This window comes from Melanerpes formicivorus, unplaced genomic scaffold (assembly GCF_026170545.1).
Source record: "Melanerpes formicivorus ecotype bairdi unplaced genomic scaffold, bMelFor1.0.p_v2 SCAF_1, whole genome shotgun sequence".
Lineage (NCBI taxonomy): Eukaryota > Metazoa > Chordata > Aves > Piciformes > Picidae > Melanerpes > Melanerpes formicivorus.
Genome location: NW_027142353.1, coordinates 59,726,033 through 59,752,185, shown reverse-complemented (window position 1 = coordinate 59,752,185; position 26,153 = coordinate 59,726,033). Strand labels below are relative to the sequence as shown.

The 26,153-nt window shown below is 42.2% G+C and overlaps 1 protein-coding gene across 8 annotated transcripts in view; it reads left to right on the top strand.

Annotated features, from left to right (window-relative positions):
• The window catches only part of GRIA4 (glutamate ionotropic receptor AMPA type subunit 4), a 285,058-nt gene that overhangs the window by 1,691 nt on the left and 257,214 nt on the right, over window positions 1–26,153 (top strand). For all 8 annotated transcript variants that reach the window (XM_068144917.1, XM_068144910.1, XM_068144937.1 and 5 more), the window contains exon 2: window positions 93–251. In XM_068144917.1, coding sequence (XP_068001018.1) covers window positions 93–251 — 159 coding nt within the window. The remainder of the gene's footprint in view (window positions 1–92; window positions 252–26,153) is intronic.

The following is a 26,153-nucleotide window of genomic DNA, read 5'->3' as shown; positions in this document are numbered from 1 at the left end:
GAGAGTTGTGTGGTGTTACGAGATTGCAAGTAGCTTGCAAATAATTCATGCTGCTTCCTTTGCTTTTTGCTTTTTTTTTCTGTTTTATGTAGGTGGTCTCTTCATCAGGAACACAGATCAGGAATATACTGCTTTTCGATTAGCAATTTTTCTTCATAACACCAGCCCCAATGCATCCGAAGCACCTTTTAATTTGGTTCCTCATGTAGACAACATTGAAACAGCTAACAGCTTCGCTGTAACAAATGCCTGTAAGTAAATACTCCATTGATCTGACCACCTTATGGATAAATTGCAGTGGAAATAACAGGAAACCAGATAATTATCTTGCATTGCAAATACATCAGTAAGTCTGTCTTCAGTATAGGTACCCTTTGCAGAAGAGCAAAAGGGGCAGCAATCCTTGTTAGTTTCTAACTGGAGCAAAATCCCCTCGACTGCCTTCTGCTGACTAACCTGATGTGACATTTACTTTAGTGTTATTACTGTAGTTTCTTGCTTCCCAGTTTCTATGGAGATGAATTTTGTCATTGTAAAGAAAAATTATGAATGTCTTGATCAGTCCGTAAACCTTACAGTCACTCTTCTTCACTTTCGGGTATGGCATGCCAGGGATGTGTTTGAAATTACACAGTAATATTTGTGCTCACAAATGCTTTTGTAATGGCTGGAAAGGAGGCAGGGAAGCAGTGGTGTGCAGGATAATATATCTGAGTTCGTTGATGCTGCATTTGATCTGGTGATGTCACTTGAGGCAGCCCTGCTCCTATATTCTAGGTTGTAAATGTCTCTTATCATCTCGTAATGCATACATCCTGTGGATATGTCTCTATGCATCCATACATTGATGCCAAATCAAGTTAGCATCTGATCTACTTGATTTCACAGACCACCTCAACTGGAACAAATATTCCCTTCCTACTATATATTTTATACACACAGACACACACATATACCATGAGAGGAAAAAATGGAAAAAGAAATGCCCTTACCAAATGAAGTCATGTTTGCCTGGTGTGTGTGTGTGTGTGTGTGTGTGTGTGTGTGTGATAAAGCAGGAGTATAATTAGCTGAACTTCCTGTTTTTTCCTTACCTCAGGGTCTTTAGCCTTGGTTAAAGCACATGCTGGATATTGCTTGATCTTTAAAAGTGGCATTGCATTGTTTCTATTTAGCTTCATGTATGTCAGACTTATAAAATGGAATTCATTTTATTATATAAGACAGTGGGATATAGTGTGGCACAGCTGAAGACTGTAGTAACATTACTACTTTGAAGTCCCTGTTTCAGAATCCTATAGGTTTTCCTCTGTGGCCTCTTAAGTTTTCAAATCCCTCCTCTTCATTCAAGAGTGAATTGCTTCTGGAAGTAGATGCCTTAAGCAACATTGCTGGGCGAGTTTAAAATAGAAACATACTGGAGAAGGTCTTACTGTTCATGCCTTTAAAATAAGTACTGTGCTTCTCTCCACTTTCTCAGCCATCTCTGTGTCACTTTTTAATATGTAAACATGCAATGTACTGTGCAGTTCTCATGTATAATATACTAAATGATAGCTAAATTTATTTAGATGAGTCTTTGGTACTCCAGATTTCAGATGACCTTGCCACCTTATTTAACAGGAAAAGCTGACGAGCTGCCAAAACTGGCTCTATTCATTTTATGCAGGAAAGATTGATGCCCCATTAAGCGTGAATCCTGTATTAAGCAATGTATTGGTTGTGTTCAGTGTGAAAATCAATACCAAATTCCATAAGGAGAAAACATTTCAAAAGGTGCTCTGAAACTGGGAGGAATCAGATCTATACAGGTGCAGTTCATTGAGAAAATATTACAATGCATGTCAACTTTTGCAGGTACTGATTATATATTCTGGACAAATGACATAGTAGCTTTTTAGCAAACTTTCAGTGAAAGAGGAGGGGACTGACAATTTTGTATTATGAAATCAGTAATTTTAGATCAAGACAATTATTTTGGCTTTTGCCTATGCATCCACTTCTACCAAATAATTTCTGAGACTATGGTTAGTTTTTGGATAAAGGGTCTTGCATGGCGTTTCTGTTTGAATGTTAGTGAATAATTCTGATTTGCATACATCTAAAATTGGTAATACTGAGCCACTTCTCTGTGTAAGACTAGCACCATAGATTCAAAAAGGGTTTGCCTAAAGCTCTCCTTATTTAGATTGTTTGTAGCAGATTCTTCTCTGTTATGCCAGCCAGCTTAGGTTATGTTTACCTTGCATTGTTTTGACTGAGGAAAACCTTTTATTTGCTATGCTTTATAGAAATAATAATGCATAACTTGATCCCTTTTTGTAACTGAACAGTTTCAGTTGCAAAGAGTTTAATTCAGATACCACGAATCTTCACAGTATGGGAGGAGGCAGAGAAAGAGGGTTAAAGTAAATGAATGTGTGTGTATGCTCATAAAATCCTGTAGGTGCCTGTATTAAATAGTTTAATCCTACAGGCCTTATTTAGATCAGTACTTCCCTCTTGAACCAACATACATTTCTGCATGGCAGCAGTTTGTATTTATTTCACATTTTGCAGTCTTGTGCCAATAATTCAACTGCTGCTTCTTGTTTTAAACAATTTAGTACCAAAGAACATTTTTCAAACACCAGATCTTCTAATAAAATGTAGGGAAACTGACTGACAACTGAATGAACGTATTGCATGTCCCTTAAGCTAAGTATGAGCAAAATCCTGAAAAAAATCAATTGTCTGATAGCTGGAGGACACTGTCTTCCATGTGATTGAATTTGCTGGCTTGACAGAGGCTTCTAAAGCGCAGATGTGTGAGATTTTCTAACCTAATTAAAGAACCCCCCACCATCAGCTCTGAATTAAGTGATTCCACGGCAATATGAAATGATAACTTTTTGCTGAACCTCTGTGAAACAGTGGCTTTGGAGCTTGCAGTTTGTGTAGAAATTACTCAGCACACACATACCCACATACACAGTACAAAAGCCTTAAAGCTGCTGTACTGAAATGAATATTCATGTGAGTTCAAGCATAAAGCTCTGAGACATGACCAGTTACCTCTATTTCTGTTTCCATTTGCTGCAGAGGTTACTTGTGACGATTCAGGGCCTGGCCCCTTGCATGTGTTAGGGACAGCAAACAGACTATTCTAAAGGATTATGGATGGCATATTAGCAAGCAACTCACTGCAATGTTGGAAAAACTTGAGTATTTTTTCTTTTTGCTAGATAAAAACATACATCCAAATGTTCATGCAGGAGTCCTTTTGAAACTGCAATCATTTTGCAGATTCAGTTTAATGCCTATTTTCTAATGATTCTTAGGCATTTTTGCATTCTTCAAACAGAGCCAGAGCATTTGTGTATTTGTTGAAAACTGTGAATGCATATGAAACAGGTTGCTTAAGCGGATAGACTCTGTTGTAAGTTTGCAAAACTGATCTGGTCTGCATCAGTTTGGAGATACTCCTCCTCCTTTCCCCTTCCTATTTGCGTGTTTTATTTAAACTCTGATCGCTTCTTTTGCGCCGCATACATTATTCAGAGAATCTCTCTTACTGACAGAAAGCGCTGAAATTATTGCAAAACATGAATAGTACAAGATTCTTACTCATCAGAACACAACACACCAGAGCTGGAACATTTGACTGTTGGCATACACTGGTTTGCACATTATAAGTAGGAAATTCTGCTCGTGATTGGGAGTCTACCTCCAGCTTGATTTCAGATGTTGCAACAGTGCATTGATTTTTAGACAGGATTACATATGTTTATTCTTCAGCTGAATGCAAAATAACTTTCTCTACTCCATGCACCATCTATACTACATTAGTATACCTCAGCAATGCAGTCAACATTAAAAGCTGCTTGCATACTTTTGAGGGGCAGCTCTATCATTTTACAAAGAACTATTTGCTCTTGTCTCGTGGTTGAGAAATTTTCTGTCAAAAGTTTCAAAAATCCTGAATGTATAACCACTCTTGCAGTTCAGGTACAGGATTAGACTAAATGAGAGAGATCAATTCAAATCTTTCATCGGTGTTTCATATTAAAGTGAAGCTTTTCTCTTTGAGTCTAACTTCATGTGTATTCTGAGATGAATGTATTCCCAGTAATTGTAATGTGAGGTAACTGAGAGACTTCTCTTGGCTTTACCTTGTGCACAATTCAGATTTTACCAGACTTGAATTCCATTAGATGCAAAATTGCCAAGTAAAACTTTTATGCCCTCCAAACTCATGCGGGGTTGATGACCTGAAATTGGAGGGCCTGATTTTGCCTTCTCAGCATGAGTACAGTTTCAGAGTGAGATCTACTGAGGTCAGAGTCAGCCCTGAGGACAGACCGGAACCTCCTTTGTCACCCTGCCCTCTCTATGGGTCTGTTTCTCAGCCTGTGTTTGCTAATGAGGGGAGAGGCAATGTCATTTTGGAGTTAACTTTTCTGCTGAGACATTACAAAGGCTGAGAAAATAGACTCAGATGTAATATTGCCTTTATATTGTGACTGTCATTTTACTTAGAGCAGTTTCAACTTTGATTTGCTAAGCTGCATCATAATGAGATTTTCATTAAATTTGGTTATTAATTCTGCTTTATAATTACAACTCAATTTAGCAATAGGAGTGCAACCTTAGTTTAATAATCAGTGTCATTTAAAACCATGGTGTTCTTTATTTAGAAAGTGAGATTTCATGCAGCCGAGTGGTGTTTTGCTGTCAAGAGCAATACAGTATTCCCAAGGATGCAGTTTGGAGTATATTGAGACTTACCATAAAGGCGTACCATACAGTCAGGTTTGAACTGCAAAAGCAAGTAGTGTGCCAGTTGGCTGGAAAAATGGAACTGGATTAAATTGTACCCTTCTAAAACGGGATCGATTACCAAAACCCATTTGAAGTGAGTGCTTTGCTTTAATACATGGGAGTTTATCTAAACCTAGACCCTAGTTATTGAAAACAATTTTTCTTAAAATGTCTATCATTAGCTCTTGCTGATGGAATCAAACAATCTATGTGTACTGGGGTGTCATTTGCTGAAAGGATTCTGTATGTGTTCAAGCTGTAGTTTTTGTAATCTATATTCAAAGAGTTTCATAGCTCTAAATGTGATCCTTGTAACTAGCTTTACAGCAGAGAGAAAATAAGCCATCAGTAGTCCCAATCCATCAGGGTCTGGATTTAATTTTCAAGGTTACTGCTGGGGAAAATAAATGATGGACCCTTACTGAAATGCAGTCAGATTTCTTCAGTGAAATTCAGAATGTGCATTTCCCTGACATGAAATAAGACCTGTGTCCAAGCATGTTACTGGGCTGGTTAAAAGTGTAAACTCAAAAGATTTATTATAGGCTACAGAAGCAATTTAATCTTTATTTCAGGGAATTAATAACAAAGTTTGTGGGTTTTTTTATTCCTCCTACAGAAACCAATGCAAGTGGAGTACTTGTGCAGGACAAAGTACTTCAACAAGTAAATTAAATTGATTAAATTCAGCTTTATCATTATAATCTAAGTTCCTGTGCTAGTCAAAATAGCTCATGCACTTCATTTTTAGGTCTTGATTGTTGTGAGACTTGCTTGTTCATGAGAGGAAGCCGTCTGCTTTGGTTTCTTAATGGTTGTGCAAATTCAGAATGCAAGCAGGTAAAGTTCTTTGGGTTTAAACATGTTGGACCAAAACAATATTTTCTCATAATTCTTATTCTTTAATAGATGACAGAGTTATAGAGGATGAAATTTGTGTTAGTGCAAAAGTGAAGAGCTCTGTACGATGGCAGGGGGCTTGGAACTGGATGATCCTTGAGGTCACTTCCAACCCTAACAATTCTATGATTCTGTGATTTCACCAGTGTAATTCAGAGAAAAAAAATACTTCCCCTCTGGTTTTCCATTCCTCTGGGTAATTGGCTTGAGGCAAAGATTTTACCCTAGGGCAGCACCAAGTTTGCTTCTGCAGTTCAGGTGGGCATACCTATACCGAAGGTACGTGTTGGGACCTGAAGTCAAACAAGATAATTTATTCCTGTGTAAGTCAAGAATTGTTCTTCTGAATTTGGGAAAATAAATGCACTTGAGTACCTTTTCACAGTGTTTTGTTTGGATATTTTGGTGTTGCTTTACTTTTTCTCAGAACATTTGTCATCTTCTTCTATTATTGTGGGTTCTTACATAGCTTTATTTCCCCCCTTTATTCTAAAGCTCATACTGACTTTTGACAGTGCTGATAAGGATTCAGTTGATTGTCAATGCACTTATGGGTTGAGTACTCTTAAAAATTAGGTATCATCAATGTTTGTTTTCAGGCACCCAAGTTCAAATAGAAAGGTTATCTTAAGAGCCATTCTAGTGTTTTCCTGAATACTCAGCAGCACCTGCCTTCCCAACAGGAACTACTCTCTATAGCACTTATCTGTGTGATAGTGCATGGGTCAACTCTTGTCTAAATGGTGTTCTTGTGCAGACATAGTCTGAACTTGCTGCACCATTTAGACATACATAAATCTCTGGGGCTGGATGGCATGCATCTGAGAGTACTGAGGGAGCTGCCGAAAGTGCTCACCAAGTCACTTTCCATCATTTACCAGCAGTCCTGGCTAAGTGGGGAGGACCCAGCTGACTGGAGATTGGCAAATGTGACACCCATCTACAAGAAAAGCTGGAAGGAGGACCTGAGGATCTACAGACCTGTCAGCCTGACCTTGGTGCTGGGGAAGGTCAAGGAGCAGGTCATCTTGAGTGCTGTTTTGTACCATGTGCAGGGCAACCAGGTGATCAGGCCCAGTCAGCATGGGTTCATGGAGAGCAGGTCCTGTTTAACTAACCTGCAACAAGATGACTTACACAGTGGCCATTGTTTACCTGGACTTTAGTAAAGCCTTTAACACTGTTAGTGCATCATCCTCCTGGAGAAACTGTCTGCTTATGGCTTTAATGTGTGGATGCTTCGCTGGGTGAAAAACTGGCTGCTTGGTCAGTCCCAAAGAGTGGTGGTGGAGTGGTGGAAGTTAATCCAGTTGGCAGCTGGTCACTGGTGGTGTTTCCCAGGGCTTAGTTTTGAGGCCAATCATACTTAATCTTTATCATTGATCTGGATGAGGGGATTGAGTGCTCCCTTAGTAAGTTTGCTGACAACACTAAATTGGGTGGGAGCATTGATCTGCTCCAAGGTAGGAAGAGTGCACAGGTACCTGGACAGGCTGGATCGATAGGCCAAGGTCAATCATATGAGGTTCAAAATTCCAAGTGCTGAATCCAGTGCTTGGATCACAATAACACCATTCAATGCTACAGGCTACAGAGTGTCTGGAAAGCTGCCCATCAGAAAAGACCTAGGAGTGCTGGTTGACAGCTGACTGAACATGAGCCCGCTGTGTGCTCAGGTGGCCAAGAAGGCCAACAGCATCCTGGTCTGTATCAGTAGTGGTGGCCTGTACTTGTCACTAGCGAAGCTGCACAACAAATACTGTGTTCAGTTTTGGGCCCATCACTGCAAGAAGGACACACAGTTGCTGGAGCATGTCCAGAGAAAGGCATCAAAGCTGGCAAAGGGCTTGGAGAACAAGTCTTAGGAGGAGCAGCTGAGGGAAGTAGAGTTGTTTAATCTGGAGAAGGGGTGGCTGAAGTAAGACCTCATTGCACTCTCTACAGCTACTTGAAAGGAGGTTGTGGCAAGGTGGGTGCTGATCTCTTCCCTAGTATCGACTGATAGAACGACAGGAAGTGGCCTGAAAATGTGCCAGAGAAGGTTTAGATTGAATATTAGGAAAAATTTCTTTACTGAAAGCGTGGTCAGGTAGTGGAGTTACCTTCCTTGGAGGGGTTCAAAAAGAGACGTGGCACTTCAGGACATGGTTTGTTTACTGTGGTTGTGCTCGGTCAGTGGCTGGATTCAGTTATCGTAGAGGTCTTTTCCAACGGATTGTATGATTCTGTGAAATAATAGGATCAGCTGCGTGGTAAGGTGAACAGGTTCTCATTCTTTTGTCTCATAGCTTGAATTTGTAAAAGGATTAAATTGCTTAACTCTTGTTATTTTTTAAAAAAACATATGTTTAGAAATTGGACCCCTGGTACATAATTGCCTATTTGAAAAGAATGCCATTTGGGCTTCTTTTTTCTTGTGTTCCACAGGCTATTTCAGTGTTGTGTTTATAGGCAGCCTGTTGTTCCTGAAAAAATGCAGTCTTGTGCAGTACCTGTCTACATTCTAAAGTCATGGACAGCATAAGCATGACTGCAGGGATTTTTTCTGTAAATACAAATAGAACACAAGGTAAACAAAAAGCACTTAGGCTTTCATTAGCTTATTTATTAGATTCTCTGCGGGGAAAGGCTTTAAACACTTTGTGAAGTCTGATATTAAATATGTCGGCTTTTAACTGCTCATAACAGTTCCGCTGTTTCTTGCTTGGAGACCCTCTGTGGGGTAGATTCTGTACCATTTCTGCATGCACATCCTTCCTGGTGCTTTTGTGGTGTATTTGCATAGTAGTCCCGTAAAGCCATAAAACTTGAACTTCATTTTTATTTGCACACAACAGTTTACCTACAATTCAGGTACGCCTGATGAACAGCCATCAAGTAGGTGGTTTAAGAAGGTTCACAGGTAGTGAGAGTTAATCGTTGAAGAGAATTCAGACTTCAGTGCTTTGTTTGCCTTGGCTTTCATATCTGTTTCTAAGTGCCTCTGGAATTTGCATTTTCACAATGTGGTGTAAAAGGTGATAATGTGTTAGTATTAGAAATCACTACAAAATTATTAGGAATTATTGTACAAAATGTTCTGATTTTCTTAGTTATGGAATGGAATGGAATGGAATGGAATGGAATGGAATGGAATGGAATAGAATAGAATAGAATAGAATAGAATAGAATAGAATAGAATAGAATAGAATAGAATAGAATTAACCAGGTTGGAAGAGACCTTTGAGATCATCCAGTCCAACCTATCATCCAACACCATCTAATCAACTAAACCATGGCACCAAGCACCCCATCCAGTCTCTTCATAAACACCTCCAGTGATGGTGACTCCACCACCTCCCTGGGCAGCACATTCCAATGGCCAATCACTCTTTCTGTGAAGAACTTCTTCCCAACATCCAGCCTAAACCTCCCCTGGTGCAGCTTGAGACTGTGTCCTCTTGGTGGTTGCCTGGGAGAAGAGACCAACCCCCACCTGGCTATAACCTCCTTTCAGGTAGTTGTAGACAGCAAGAAGGTCTCCCCGAGCCTCCTCTTCTCCAGGCTAAGCAACCCCAGCTCCCTCAGCCTCTCCTGATAGGGCTTGTGCTCCAAACCCCTCACCAGCTTTGCTGCCCTTCTCTGGACACGTTCCAGCAACTCAACATCTTTCCTAAACTGAGGGGCCCAGAACTGGACACAGGACTCAAGGTGTGGCCTAAGCAGTGCAGTGTACAGGGGCAGAATGACCTCCCTGCTCCTGTTGGCCGCACTATTCCTGATACAGGCCAGGATGCCATTTGCCTTCTTGGCCACCTGGGCACATTGATGGCTCATGTTCATCCTACTGTCAACCAGTACCCCCAGGTCCCTCTCTGCCTGGCTGCTCTGCAGCCACTCTGCCCCCAGCCTGTTGCACTGGATGGGGTTGTTGTGGCCAATGTGCAGAACCTGGCACTTAGATGTGTTAAATCTCATGCCGTTGGACCCTGCCCATCTGTCCAGCCTGTCACTGTCCCTCTTCCCAGCTCTCCTACCCTCTAACAGATCAACACCTGCCCCCTGCTGTGCTGTTATGAGTTGGCTTCACTAATGAGTTATGCTTCTTTTTGTTAAAGATTTCAGTGGTGTCACATGGTTTTTTCTTGTTTTTTTAATAGTAGGGTCAGATCCGTTTCTCCAGCGAGTAAAATGATTCCTGCAATGCACATTCAAGGCAGAGACAGGGTAACGAGAAGAAATTCTTGTAGAGCAAACAGAGTGCAAAATGTAGTGTATTATTTGTCTGCAAATGATTCCTGTTCTACTTTAATATTCCTGATGTACAGTAGCAGTATTCCATGGTACTAGTTAATGTGAGGTATGGGTCTGGATGGTGCTGTGTTCAGGTCTGGAAAACATTACTCACTATAAGTGAAAAACACTTTATCAAGTACAGATAGATTCATGTAAAATTCAGGAGTAAAAAGCTGGGTTTTTTTAAGTACCACATGCACATCAGTACACTTAGCCCCTTATTCCCTTATCTAAGCTCATAGGGAAAAAGGGAATGAGACTTTAAAGACCTGGCTGAATGGAGAGCTTTGCCTGGAACTCAGGAACAAAAAGAGAGTTTATGGCCTTTGGAAAAGGGGATGGGCCACTCAGGAGGAGACACAGTGAAACTATGCAGAGAAAAAATAAGAAGGGCCAAAGGGCAGCTAGAACTCAATCTAGCTATTGCCATAAAATATAATAAGAAGTGCTTCTCTAAATATATGGACAACAGAAGGAGGACTATGGAGAATCCTCGTCATGCAGGGGATAACATAGTGGTACAGGTTGAGAAAAAGGCTGAGTTCCTTGATGCCGCCTTTGCCTCAGTTGAATAGCAGGACTAGTTATTTGGTGGGTAGCCAGCCCCTTGAGCTAGATGGGGAACAGAAGGAGACCTTCATAATCGAAGAGGAAATGGTGAGTGACCTGCTGACCCACCTAGACATACAAAAGTCTATGGGGCCAAAAGTATTACACCCAAGAGTGCTGAAAGTGTTGGTGGCTGTGCTTATCAAACCTTCATGATTTATCATCAGTCCTGGCTAACCAGGAGGTTCCAATGGAATGTAAATTAGCAAATGTGATGCCCATCTACAAGAAAGGCTGTAAGGAGGATCTGGGGAACTACAGACACGTCAAGTCTGACCCTGGTGCCAAAGAAGGTCATGGAACAAATCATCTTGGGTTGCCATAGCACACCATTTAAAGGACAATCAGGCAATCAAGCCCCATCAGCATGGGTTCCTAGAGACCAGTTTCTACTTAATTAATTTCATTTCCTTGTATGACAAGGTGACCCACTTGGTGGATGAGGGAAAGGCTGTGGATGTTGTTTACCTGGACTGCAGTAAAGCCTTTGGTACTGCTCCCCACAGCTTTCTCATGAAAAAGGTCCTATGCCTGAATGGGTGAGCACTCTACAGGATCAAACATTGGCTGGATAGCCAGACCCAGAGAGTGGTAGTGAGTGGAATTAAATCCAGTTGACAGCTGGTCAGAAGTGATGTTGCCCACAGCTCAGTGCTAAGGCCACTCCTCTTTAATATCTTTACAGATGATCTTTATGAGGAGATCGAGAGCACCCTCAATAAGTTTGCATATAATGCCAAGTTAGGAGGGTAGGAAAGCTTTTCAGAGAGCACTTCCAGAGTAGAGTAACAAAGCTGGAGAAGGGTCTTGAGGATATGTCTTATGAGAAGTGACTGAGAGAGCTGGGGTTGATCAGTCTGAAGTAAAGGAGACTGAGGGGAGACTTCATTGCTCTCTACACCTTCCTTTGCAGCCTGAAAGGAGGTTGCAGAGACCTGGGTGCTGGTATCTTAAGTCACAACTGGCATCAAGTTATGCCAGGGGGATTTAGGTTAGACATTGTGAAAAACTTCTGTACTGAAAGGGTTATCAAAGGCTGCCAGGGAAGTGGTAGAATCAACATCCCTGGATGTATTTAAAAGTGGTCTATATGTGGTGCTTAAGGATATGGCGTTAGTGGCTCAGAGTTGGACTTAATGGTCCAACTTAATGGTCGTGAAAGTCTTTTCCATCTGTGGTGATTCTGTGACCCACAGTGTCAGCACAGTCATGTAGGATCTTCTCTTACTGATTTCTTCCAGTTTTTCTTTGTTAATTTTTCCTGGATCCAGATCCTTGCTAATACAGGCCTCGAGCCTTGTCATTTCCATTCATTTAAACTGAGAAACGTGTTTAAGAATGGACTTTTCAAAACCACTGCAGCTGGGAGGATAATTTCCTTTGAAAATCAATAACCAAGTGCTCTTGGCTGACTCAGGAGTTCTTTTCATTTCTCCTCCAAGTAGAAAGCACAAGCCAGGTAAGACGCTGGCTCTTGGGGCTGCTTGCACATCCTATTAATGCAGTCTCTGTATCTAGCAGTTTGTGTGGCCTCCAGCTGAGAGCCGGTCAAGGGGCTTTCTTTCTCAGGATTTTTCTCTGTTTCTCATGGGTGGTAAAAGCAATGTGACAATACTGTGATACCTTATTATACAGGTAAGAATTGGTGATGCTGTCTGGAAGCACAAGTTAATGTCCAAGGAAAAGACTATAAGAGGACATTGGTGTATTGGGAGGACATACATCTGAATCTGCTGCAGAATTACATATGCCCCAAGAAAGTGTGTGACTGGCAAGTCAGGAGTAGTTCCACATGAAAGTGATGCAAGTTACATGTCCTTACAGATGATACAGAAAAGATGTGAAAGCAATTTGGGGGGATGAAATGTTGTCTGATGGCTGTGAGCATCAGGGCTTCAAAGAAGAAAAAGTGAAGGTCACCAAAATAAATAGGAGAGCTGACAGTATGTAATAGTATTTACAGATTATTGTTTTCTCAGGCTAGATCAGACCATTTTGATCACCACGTCTGACCACAAGATGCATGTCAGCCAGCCTCAGTTAATTTCTTTATCTAACCCATTTTTTTTTTTTTCCCCAAATTAATCCAGTGTTCAATTAAAGACTGAAAGAATCATATGTAAATTGTCTTGTCATCAACACATCATTTGGACTCATCGCCCACTGTCTTTATCTTTGTTGAACGTAGGAGTCCTACAGAGCAGGCAAGCAGAAAAAAAAATGCCTACTGGGTTTGTTGTTGGTCTTTAATTTAGAGAAATACCATAAACAGCATGATTTGCATCCAGTCACCAGGATTATGCAGTTCCCAAAGACCCCTGAGGTTTGTCTTGGCTGGTTGATACTATGCCTTGCCCATGCAGAAGAGCAGTGTGGAACACTCTCAGTAGCAAGGCTTGGGCCACAGCAAGACATATAAAGAGTGACTGGGGGCTTTTCAAGTTCCTCCCAAAAATACTTCCAGAGGACACGGTGGGTTTTTCCCTCATCCCAAGAAAGAACATCTCCTAACTGTGGCAATGCCAGCCACGAGCAGTGTGAGCAATCTGGCAGTGCAGGCCTAGAGCCTGACATGGTGGTAGGCCATGCTCAGCATTAGTGCAGAGCCAGCTAGCAGTGTAGCAAAACAGTGCTGTGCCTGCAGGACAGTGGTAGCTAGAAACACAGAAAGTTACCTTGGGACAACAGGACATGCACCTGCATCAACAACCTCGTTGTGTCATTAGTAGTTGGACCAATAATCTATAATAGTGCAATGTGTGGTCATCATAGGGAACCAATGAAGACATGCCAACGAGGCATGTAGAGTTTATATAAGTTGTAGAAGTTCCCCTGATACGCACTTCTGCCTTTCCTTTCCCTTCTTCTTCTTTGCTTTACTTTACTGTGCTATACTCGCATCATAGGCCTGCAATACCGGAGCAATAAAGGAACAATACTCGATCATATTGGTCAGCCGTATTGACTCCAATCTCCGTCCCATTACCTAAGCTCACAGCTGGGAGTAAGGCTTGAAGCAGCAGCAATACAAGCCTGGTAAATATCTTCAGACTATTAAGTATGTTTTTATAACAAATATATGCTAATACCGACTATTTGTACTCACAGAGTCCTCCACTTCCCAATACAAGTAATGGGTCATACATGTTGTACATATTTCACTTTCTGTGAGCCCCAGAGAAAGTGAATCTCTTTCTGCTTTCACCTGGAGCGTTTAAGCTATTGTTTTAAGATACTAAGAATGATTAATTTAGCTTTGGAAGGCCCTGGCTTCATATGCTTTTTGTGTTGGAGCAGCCTGAGCACAAACATGATAAGGAATGAGATTTAATGCGCAAGAATGTTGCAGAATGCAAAAGCTTGAATAACAGAATACATGAGTGCTACCGTAGCTGTCTTTGAAGATCTGTTATGCACAAGCTCTGTGAAGAGAGGCTGAGGGAGCTGGGGTTGCTTAGCCTGGAGAATAGGAGGCTCAGGGGAGACCTTCTTGCTGTCTACAACTTCCTGAAGGGAGGTTGTAGCCAGGTGGGGGTTGGTCTCTTCTCCCAGGCAACCAGCACCAGAACAAGAGGACACAGTCTCAAGCTGCACCAGGGGAGGTTTAGGCTTGAGGTTAGGAGGAAGTTCTTCACAAAGAGTGATTTGCCATTGGAATGTGCTGCCCAGGGAGGTGGTGGAGTCACCATCACTGGAGGTGTTTAGAAAGAGACTGGATGAGATGCTTGGTGCCATGGTTTAGTTGATTAGATAGTGTTGGGTGATGGGTTAGACTCGATCTCAAAGGTCTTTCCCAACCTGGTTAATTCTATTCTATTCTACTTCTAGTCTAGTCTAGTCTAGTCTAGTCTAGTTCAGTCTAGTCCATTCTATTCCATTCCTATTCTGAACAGTATACATATATGGAAAGTATCCCTTGTATTAGAAGTCATTAAACCAAGGAGAACTAGTAACGCAAGACCTCAGTAATTAACTGTGGTATACTAATAGCTGTACTTGCAGCATCCTGTTTACTACCGCTCCACCCATTAAATGGTTTGCTGAAATCATTTATTATACAGGTACTGCTAAAATCAGATAGAAAACAAGATGTTTTTAGATAACTAACTCAGAAAAAGAGCAGGCACAGTTAGTGCAAGTGTGTGTGTACAGCATATAATTGGTGAGATTTAGTCAGACATTGTGTGTGATGATTTGGAGCCTAGGAAGGAGGGAAGTCTGCAGCAGTTTTTCAGGCACCATTGCAGACTTTGAACAGACAGTTTGCCTCAAGTACAGAATTGAATGAGTTTGAGATCTTGTGCCTGAAGTTCCTCTTCACCCTTCACTTACACTTAGTTGGGTGGGAGAAGGTGTTGAAGGTACAGCAGGAGCTGTGCATTATTCAGTGTTGGGAGAGGACTTTTCTGAGAGCTTATGAAGGACTCGTGCAGCACTGCTTGTTGCATGGGGAATTCTCTGCTTCTGAAAAGAGAGCAGGAAGGTGTGACTGATGGTTGTGAGTTAGGGATTGTAGCTAGTGTGAGATGATGTGACCTTGAAAAACTTGTAAGGTGAGCATGTGATTGTGCTAAGCTGATAATTTAGTATGGAGGGTGAAAGAACAACTAGTTCTTATGTCCAGTAAAGTACAGGAGGAGTTAATAGACACAGATGAGCATAAGACTGAAAAATACTGCTTAAAGAGACAGCAGGAAAATTCTGTTCTCTTCCATGAGCTGTCCTCTTCAGCCTTCCTGCTCTTTACTGTTCTGTGCCTCACCTTTTCATGAAAAGAATGGTAACAGCCTGAAAGAAACACCACCAGTGGAAGCATTGGACGTGGTGCTTTGCAAGCTTCTCTCCACTGGAGAAGTGCCTGAATGACCCTTTCTGCCTCACATCCAGGGACAGGCTGCTGTGGCTTCTGGGTTTGGCATGTTTTATTAGCTCCTGTAACATATTAATTACAAATAGTCATCAGCTGAACTACTGCAGGTGAAGAAAGGAAAAGGACAGAGCACAAAACTTTTGTGTCTTTGATGTGAACAGAAAATAAACTACAACTTTATGCAACCTCAGAAAAGCTGTGCCTGTTTCCATCTTGTCTTGCTCCTTCCAGCCTGCCTTAGACTCCCTCATGGTCAGTACTTTAAGGAAGTGAATGGAAGGAGGGAGTGGTGGTGTTGTACCACAACATACAGTTTATACAGATGAATTGGAGTGCTTTCCTTCATTCTCCTCTGAGTCTCTGACAGATGTTTGTGACCGTTTGCTTCTCCGACTGGCTAGCTGTGGGTTTTTTTTCTTCTTCTTTGTGGAGGAGAGGAGGCTGGGCCTTCTCTCTCAACCCCACCACAATGTTGAAGGACTCCTGTATTTTTATTTCCTGATGAAAGCCCCAGAAAACTCATAATTCTTTCAGTTACTGTTTATGATGGGGAACTTTTGCTGGCAGGCACCAGAGCTTCACACCTTAATGACATTTTCTTTGTCAACCTTTCACATACTATGCTAAATGAGAGACTAGCAGAAAATCCTTTGAGCAATTACAATAATAGGATAATGATAATAATAATAATAATCATTGCAGTTCCTTGCACTTATGTAGTGTCTGTGAGATTAAAATGAGATTCAGCATAACATTAGCCATTTGAAAAGGTGTGGATATCCCCTGCCAGAGGCATCACCTGAAATAGCTCTCCCTGGCCTCAGCTTCTTGTTCCCTTATCTTTGGTATGATCAGTCAGGGCTGTTGACCAATTGACTGCACAAATAAAGTTGTGAAAGAGAATGCGAGTGAGTGGAATCAGCATCATGGAGAAAGTTTTATTCCTGTGTGTGGCTGTGAAAGACAGGAGACATTAAAGGGTAATATCTCTCCAGTTCAGAGGGAGCATGCTTACATAAGGCATTTTTTTTCTTGACTGCACATCATGCAGGTCTTAGGAGCATTAGGGAGAGGTAAATGTGCACAACTGAAACACAGAGATGCAGCTTGAAGCCTGTTGATTTCTTAAGATGTGCATTAAGATAATGCACTTCCTTCTTACCTGTTCCTGCCTGTGAAACTATTAGTCTGCAAGCTGTTGGATTATTGGTACAGTAAGGTAGCAGTTTCTGTCTGCTGAAATAAAACCCTTTAAGGCCTTTTCCAGCCCCCCCAAAAGTGCTTCACACGTAATTGTGAAGTTCAGTGTCAGCCTTTGAAAATATTGTACCTATTGTTAGTACTATGATGATGGTAACTTCCTTAAGGGTGTATGTGGCCATAATAACCTGGTGCCATAGTTTATTTACTGAGACAAAACCAGCCAAGTGATTTAAAATCCTAGATACTATTTTCTTTTTTTGGTGCTGCAGCCTGTAAATTTCCATGTTAAGAATACAGAACAACTGCACCTTTTAGTGGGAGCCCACCGATTTTCTCACCTCTCTCTTGAGGTGAGATGAAATCATCCAAAAACCTGTCAGAAGACAGCAGACTGACTGCCTACAGCTGTGGCATGGGTGGCTGAAAAAGTTGTGTTTGTCACCTCAATTAATGTGACTATTCTGATACTTCAAGAGAGCAAATGATGTCTCAGGCTAAAATCCAGGATGTGCCACGGTTCTAGGCCCCTGTACAGCCAGTTGCAATGCATAGTAGACCTCCATGGAGGGCAACCTGGATGTAGCCATTCTCATGTCTGTTTTGACCTAATTTCCTGGAAGTTGCTACCTGACAGTGGTCCCAAAAGATTGCAGTAGATGTTTGCTGAAGTGTCACATGTTTCTGCCACTCCATTGTCTGCCCCGGTAATTGCATCTCCATGTGGTTGTGCCAAGGACATGAACAGAAGAGATGATGTCTGGCAAACCTGGTCTTGCTGGGATCTTTTTCTCCTGCACCTGCACCCCACCCAGGAAAGTCCCTATCCTGGAAGGGTACTGATCTCTGCTCCCTTTTTCCAAGTGAACAAAACTACACAAGGAGCAAAACAAGGGTACGACTTACATTCACAGGGTCACTGGAACACAGGATGTTAGGGGTTGGAAGGGACCAATCCCCCTGCCAGAGCAGGACCATGTAATCTAGTGCAGGTTGCACAAGAATGCATCCAGATGGGTCTTGAAAGTCTCCAGAGAAGGAGACTCCACAACCCCTCTGGGGAGCCTGTTCCAGTGCTCCATGACCCTCACAGTAAAAAATTCTTCCTCATGTTGAGGTGGAACTTCTGTGCTCTAGTTTACATCTGTTGTTCCTTGTCCTGTCACAGAGCACATGTGAGAAGAGGCTTTCCCCTCCCTCTTGACACCCAGCCCTCAAATATTTGTTAAATCTTCTCTCAGCTTCCCCAGAATAAAAAAAACCTGAGATCACTCAGCCTCTCCTCAAAGGGCATGTACTCCAGTCCATTCCTGTAGCCCTCCGTTGGACTCTCTTGAGTAGATCCCTGTCCCTCCTGAACTGGAGAGCCCAAAACTAGATGCAGTATGCCAGGTTTGGTCTCACCAGGGCAGAGTAGAGAGGGAGGAGAACCTCCCTCAGTCTGCTGGACACTCTCTTTGTAATGCACCCCAGGATCCCATTGGCCTTCTTGGCCACAAGGGCACATTGCTGTCCCATGGATAAATTGTTATCCACCAGGACTCCCAGGTCCTTCTCTACGGAGCTGCTTTCTGGCAGATTGCCTCCCACCCTGTACTGGTACAGTTTATTATTGCTTTACAGATGGAGGACTCTGCACTTACCCTTGTTGAACCTCATTAAGTTCCTCTTAGCCCAGCTCTCCAGTCTGTCCCAAGTCTTTCTGAATGGCTTCACAGCCTTCAGGTGTATCAGCCAAGCCTCCCAGTTTCGTATTGTCAGCAAACTTGCTGAGAAAACACTGTCCTGTCATCAATGTCATTGATAAAGTTGTTGAATGTTCTTCTCCTCCAGGACCTCCTGTACATGCTTATGACTTATACTCTGACTTTCTCACACAATTTGACCAGCAGTTTAATTTCTGGAACACAGACAGTTTGTTTCTTAGAACTGTTACTTGCATCTGAAATCATGCACTTGCTTGAATGTGTTTGTCACCAAGAAAAGGAGTTTTGGGATGATAGGGACAGGTCATTGAGGCTATACTACAGCATTTTAGGGTGGTACCTTAGGTTGGACTGCAGAGGTAGACACATGTATAAACATTTTACTTGGTTTCATCCATGTGTATGTAGAAACAGCTTTAGAAAATTCTTAAACCTTTAACGTTCTCTGATTTGGCTTTATGTTGACAACTGTAAATGTCTGGGAGATGCTCTCCATGGAGAGAATTTAAGTGACTGGCAGGGCAAATCCTAATATTCCATTGGAAGCACAGATAGGATTTGGACCAAGTTGTTCTTCATTTCTGATTGAAACCATTGCCCAGAAGTCTGGGTAAATGCATGTAGCTAAGAGAGAGCTGTCCTGTACATGCATTTTTATACTTCTTTCAGCTAACTCAGTGATCGAAATACTAAATCTAGCACTCAGACAGCTTTTGGATTTATGGCAGTCCCTGAAGGACTTTGACTTACACTTATTCATATAGGTAGTTTTTTAAACTTCTGACAGAAAGAATAACTCTGTGGTAATATTTGCCCTATTGCTTATTTAGAGCACTGTCTGTGAAAACAGAAGAAGAGAGCCCCTGGAAATTCCTGGGGCAAAGCTTTGGCTCAGTGCTTTGCTGTCCCTCACAGCGTGTGGAAGCGAGAGACATTTGAGAGACTTTAGACAGCTTTCAGAGTTTGCAGATGTGAGAAATTGTTATATTTGGCTTTTGCAAGGGGAAGGTGGGTGCTGGGCATTGCTGGGGGCCACAGGAGATGTAAAACCGAAGTGAGACTTGGCCCAGAGCAGCAGCTAGTATATTTAGCTGTATTTTAGGTGCTCTGCATATCTTTTTTCCACTTAATTAATGTTTTCCACTGTTTGGGAATGTGTGCAGTAGAATCATTTAGTGAGTTGTATCTATCCCACTTCAACTCACACAGGATGATGATGATCTTCAGCAGTCTGTTTCACCCTGCTCCCTGCACTGCCGTGGTTTGCAGTATTGCCCAGGGCACACTCTGGATCTCAAGAGGTTACAAAAGTTCTCTTGGGTCTAGGCGCTAATGAGGACATCCTCTAGAAATGAGAACGGGCAGCTGGAGACAAGGGGAGTCAAGTCTCACTGAACTGCCATTTGTGGTATTGCCCTGCCTTCTCCCTTCCCTCTCTTGGGCCATCACATCCACCAAGCTTTATGAAGAGAACCTGCTTGTTAAATCAGAATTTGTATCAGGGATGGCTTTTTTTTTTAAATATATATGGTTTTGGTCATACCTGCCATCTGTGTTTTCCATGTTCCTGTGAGTATGTGTTGGAAATGTGATGTCTTTGGGTATCCAGCAATGGGGACACGGATGTGAAGCACAAGTGCACATGGAGACATGGTATTTCCTGGGAAGGAGAGGGAAATGGAAACCATGTTCCTTATGCACTTAGGGAGAGCATTTCCTCAAGCTGAGGTCACTCTTTCATTGAAGCAATGTGAAAGTTAGATATGTTTATCTCAAGGACTAGAAACTCACTTTTGTGTATGCCTGTGACACCAAGAGCTCTCTCAAAAGGGACTACGGTAGTCAATGGTTTTTGTTTTAATTTGATCTGTAGTCAAAAGGTGATCTGAAGAAAAGCCGTTCTGTAGTGGGGGGCAGAAAACATCTTTATATTAGTGTTCCTCTAACATTCCTGTCCTTGTAAGAAGAGGATTAGTGATGTGGTGAGAAATGAGGAAGATGAATGGCTTTCAGATATGTTTGGGATGATTTCTTTGCTGTGTTATTTCACTTTTGTTGTTTGTTTCGTCTTATCTTGCATTCAAAACTATGAACCAAGAATCTTCCATATAAATACTACAAATCTTAAAATAAATTAAAGCTCTGAAACGGTTGAACGTGGGCAAAGCTGGTACTTTCCACTTCACTGAGGCACACCAGGGAGGTGTTGTGTTAGATTAATGCTGTTTCACAGGTCATTAACGACCTGTGGAGGAGCTGCCGCCTCACTGCCACCCTGAGAAGTGGCGGTGCTCCCATGCAGGGCTTACAGCACCCCTCGCTGCGGGGTGCTGGTGTCCCTGCCTCTACCAGCCCAGCTTGGCTTCAAGAAGGGGCTTGCACACACCCGGGTAATGGACAGTGCAGTTTTTAGGGCGAGGACAGGGTTAAGCTGGTAGGATTGCACTAACACCGTGTGGGCTGCAGCTGTTGGAGAATATTGGAGCAAAGCGGCACTAAGGTCCAGCGCCTGCCCTGCTGAATAGTGGCCACCTCCATGGCTGGCTGCTGTGGGCTGGGGTCCAGACATGGAGCTGCCTGGTGTGGGCTCACCTGCATCCTCACAGGGAAGGGAGTTGGAGAGGACATCAGCTGTTCTTCCACAGAGGTTAGGAGCCTATAAACACTGATTACCAGCCTCAGGCTTACTGCAGTGAATATCGTCATTAAAAGCTCAATTGCAACCGCTAATGTGAATATAAGTGACTCCAAAAATAGGTGATTTCAAAGGGAAACTTTCAGACCTTTTAATAAGCAAAATAGCTAGTGTTTGTGTTTATGCCTTGAAATGATGTGGGTTTTTTCCTTGCTCTTTAGGGTTAATAGACTGTGGCTGTGTCATAAGAGCATATCTGCTAAGTGTTTCTAGCAAGACTCCTTGAAATGCTGCCAGAAGACCTGGAGAGAGCTGCATACCTTGCTTTTAACACAGAGTGACAGCTTTGCATCACACATCGGCCACTGCATAGCAAATACTAAATTGTAATTAGCAATATATTTATAATTCATTAAGAGGAGGTAGACATACAGACTGGAGTGGCTTTGTGGTGCAAGAAAGAAAAATGGAAGGTAGTGCACAGATAATAGGTGCTGGAGTAGAGCGTGTGGAATTTTTCTTTCTTCCATTTTGTCTTGCTGCAGCTATTTTGCTCGAACTCCCCAAGTTGTTCCAGGAGAAGGCACTGAAAATAGGACAAGTGTACATCCACTCAGAATTCTGAAACTGATTCTTAAGCAAAATGTGAGCTGCTGAACACAAAGCCTCAAGAAGCTGCCCTAATATTTTGTTATGTTCTGTGGCAAATATTTCTGTAGTTTTATCAACACCCATTTAAACTTTGGATTTATTGAGTAAAATATTTCTTAACAATGCCCCTTCCAGCTTTTCTCAAATAAATATGTAAGTGTAATTGACTTAATGATAAATATTCCTGGAACTGCTTATCAATTTAGGTAGCACGACAGGTGATATGTTTTTGATTGAATGACATAAAACCATGTTTAGCTAATGAACTTTCCACAGTCTTTCTCTTGTAAACATGTAATCATCTACTTCAGCAATTCCTTTTCAAGCTAGATTAAAAATAGCATGTGAGAAATGTAATGTATATGCAATTTATCACACACTCAGATGTAACTTGTGTCTAGATAGCAGGATACTGTATTACCTAACCATTGGACTGGCTTTAGAGGACTAAAAGGCTATGTGAAATTTTGTATCATTAGAGATAGTGATAATAACTGGGTATGGTTTTTGACCAGAAGGTGAATAAATGGCACCTGTGCAATATATATGTCCATAGTTTGAAGCATCAGTTTAAATTAAAGATGGGAGATAGAAAATGCTGCTCTTAACATCCTTTTTGCTTGTGGAGGTGTCTTTAGACACTTTGATGAAAACAGCATTTGCTACAAGGCATGAGTTGTGTGAAGGGTTAGTAGCACATAAGTGTTAGAGTGCTTGAATAGAATAGAATAGAATAGAATAGAATAGAATAGAATAGAATAGAATAGAATAGAATAGAATAGAATAGAATAGAATTTACCAGGTTGGAAGAGACCTTTGAGATCGAGTCCAACCAATCACGCAACACCATCTAATCAACTAAACCATGGAACCAAACACACCATCCAGTCTCTGCTTAAACACCTGCAGTGATGGTGACTCCACCACCTCCCTGGGCAGCCCATTCCAATGGGTAATGGTTCTTCAGCTGACTGGACCAGGGCTTGGCCAGGAGGCTCTTTGGCCCCCAGCAGCGCCCACACCTGAGTGTTAGGAGAACCTCTGTAAGGGGAAACTTAAAAAGCCAGCAGGCCCCCTGTCTTACTTTACTCACTGTTTGTTGTGCACTCTAGTTGGAAACATAATTCATGGTTAGGAAGGGGCAGCTTTGAATAAAAAAATGTTCTTTCTCATTTTAGAAAGTTTGGAAAGGTCAGGAGCATGAGATACATGGTTCCCAGTGGAAGCAAGACAGCCCAATGCATGCTGTGAAAGTACTTGCTCATGAAATGATGTTCAGAAGCATTCCTTAGTATTTCATTTACAGCTGGTATTTTTCCTCCACTGAAAAAAAAAAATAAACGTAAAAGCTTTTGACTTCTTCAGTGTTTTTCATGTGAGAATTTCAGAAGTGTTTCTACTATTCAGTAATTAAGTTTCTGAACATTACACAACTTAGGTAGAATATGAAAAGATTGTTTCAGTTGCTGCTCAGATGAAATTACTTTCTGTGTGCTGTAATGGGTCAGGAGAGCCTACAAGAAAGCTGGTGAAGGACTTTTTAGGGTGTCAGGTAGTGATAGGACTAGGGGGAATGGATCCAAGCTAGAGGAAGGGATATTTAGATTAGATGTCAGAAAGTTGTTGTTCACCATAAGGATGGTGAGAAACTGAAACATGTTGCCCAAAGAGGTGGTAGAAGCCCCATCCCTGGATGGTTTTGAGGCCAGGCTGGATGTGGCCCTGGGCAACTTGATGTAGCGGAGAGTGTCCCTGCCCATGGCGGGGGGGTTGGAACTAGATGATCTTTGAAGTCCCTTCCAACCCTAACAATTCTGTGATTCTGGGATTGCTGAGCAGAGCAAAGGCTCATGTCCTGAATTCCAGGCAGTCTGTGCAGGTGGGGTGAAAATGAAGGTCTCTAATTCTTAACATCAGGCAAAATTCAGCAGCTGGTGTCCATAAGGAGAGCTCGCTCCCCTTTGCTGTTACCGCAGAGAACAGTAGCTATCTGGGCTATTTTCTCCTGGTCAGGGGTTTAGGGCCTGATTTCTCTCAGTGGTGTGTTGAGGACATCCTCTGCTCCAGCAGCCAGGAAGCTAATGGAAGATGCTATTGCTCACTTTCTGAAAAATAGGGCTCAATTTTTCTCTCAATTGAGTCACTGTGTGTCAAAAGCAGTTTATTTTGTCTGGGGGAAGAAAGGGTTTCTGCTGGAGCACATACATACGTTCACCCAATTACGGAATCAGTAATTACAGAAAGTGACTTTAACCATCAGCTTCTGTTTAAATTTATTTTGTAAAATAAATAGAATCAGCCAAACCTCCTTTCCTTTACAGTTTCTAGAACAGCTGGAAATTTCAGAAAGATTCAATGCCCAGCTGTATACGCTGTACGTGCAATGTCTTCTCCTAGGCACATACATGTGGCAAAATGACTCTAGGTCTAGCTTCTGGCAGCTTGGTCACCTATATAACAAACACAGAAATTTCATTTTATCTAGATGTTCTCCTAAACAACAACCTGTCATTGTAAGAACCAAAAATACAGAAAAAATTAAAGGGCAATCAATGGTGTAAACTGTTCAGTGCAGTAATTATTTTGTGGCGTGTTCCTGTTCCCCATTCTCGAGAGTTTAAAGGGGCACTTGTACATTTAAGAAATGTAAACATAAATTATCAATGAAAAAATAAATGCACTGGACAGCCAAATAATAATAATCATCACTACATGGTCCATTCAATGTGAGTGTAGCAGCATGTGGTACAGATAGTATCAACTAACCCATGCAACCAAGCACCCTATCAAGTCTCCTCCTGAACACCTCCAGTGATGGTGACTCCACCACCTCCCCAGGCAGCACATTCCAATGGGCAATCACTCTCTCTGTACAGAACTTCTTCCTAACATCCAACCTAAACCTCCCCTGGTGCAGCCTGAGACTGTGTCCTCTTGTTCTGGTGCTGGTTGCCTGGGAGAAGAGACCAACCTCTGCCTGTCTACAACCCCCCTTCAGGTAGTTGTAGAGAGCAATAAGGTCACCCCTGAGTCTCCTCTTCTCCAGGCTAAGCAACCCCAGCTCCCTCAGTCTCTCCTCATAGGGCTTGTGTTCCAAGCCCTCACCAACTTTGTAGCCCTTCTCTGGACACGCTCCAGCAAGTCAACATCCTTCCTAAACTGAGGGGCCCAGAACTGGACACAGTACTCGAGGTGTGGCCTGACCAGTGCAGTGTACAGGGGCAGAATGACCTCGCTGTTCCTGCTGGCCACACTGTTCTTGATGCAGGCCAGGATGCCATTGGCCCTCTTGGCTGCCTGGGCACACTGCTGGCTTGTGTTCAGCCTACCATCAACCAGCACCCCCAGGTCCCTCTCTTCCTGGCTGCTCTCTAGCCACTCTGACCCCAGCTTGTAGCACTGCATATCTCATAGAAAATATATTTCCATACTTAATTTCCAGACTTAATACTTAAGTCAAAGGCATTGCACTTATGTGTAAAGTTAAGCATACTCCTAAATGCTTGTAGCTGAACAAGGTGTTCAAAGCATTCTCAGTGTTCTTCAGGCCATAGCACCAGTACTTCACAAATGAGGAAGGAAGAGTGAAAAATGCTTGTTTGAGGCTCAAGAAACCAGTTACCAGCAGGACCAGAAGGAACTGAATTTCCTGACTATCTTCTTGACAGCTGGAGCATAATTCAAGAGCCATTTACGTAGAGGTGTAAGGAGCTTCATGATGATTGTGCTTTATGGTGGTCTTTATTCTCTGGAAAGGCTGCCTGAAAAACAGGGCTTTTTTAAAAAAAGGGCAAATAAACTATTACTTTGCAATCTATTACTGGTATAAAAAAGAAATAGAAGGTTTTGCATATTTTCTTGGGTTTGTCTTACAGTGTTTTCATGAATAAATTTATAGCTGTAGCATTATGTTTCATTTTCTCTAGTACCATTGAAACTGTCATTTCATTTTAGTGTTTGGTTCACAACTGCTTGCTGGTTTATCGTTGAGTTTACGGTGGTCTGTTCGTGGAGCATGGAGTGCATTGTTGCAAGCAAAATCAGTTCCCTGATTCTAAAGGGCAAGAACAGTTGCTGAGCTATTGTTTTACTATTATGTCTTAAATTTTTGTCAGAATAGAATAGAATAGAATAGAATAGAATAGAATAGAATAGAATAGAATAGAATAGAGTAGAAGTAACCAGGTTGGAAGAGACCTTTGAGATCATCGAGTCCAACCTATCATCCAACACTATCTAATCAACTAAACCATGGCACTGAGAGCCCCATCCAGTCTCTTCCTAAACACCTCCAGTGATGGTGACTCCACCACCTGCCTGGGCAGCCCATTCCAATGGCCAATCTCTCTTTCTGTGAAGAATTTCTTCCTGACATCCAGCCTAAACCTCCCCTGGCACAGCTTGAGACTGTGTCCTCTTGTTCTGGTGCTGGTTGCCTGGGAGAAGAGACCAAGCCCACCTGGCTACAAGGTTGTCACACACTAATCTTTGCCTGAAAAAAGAAAAT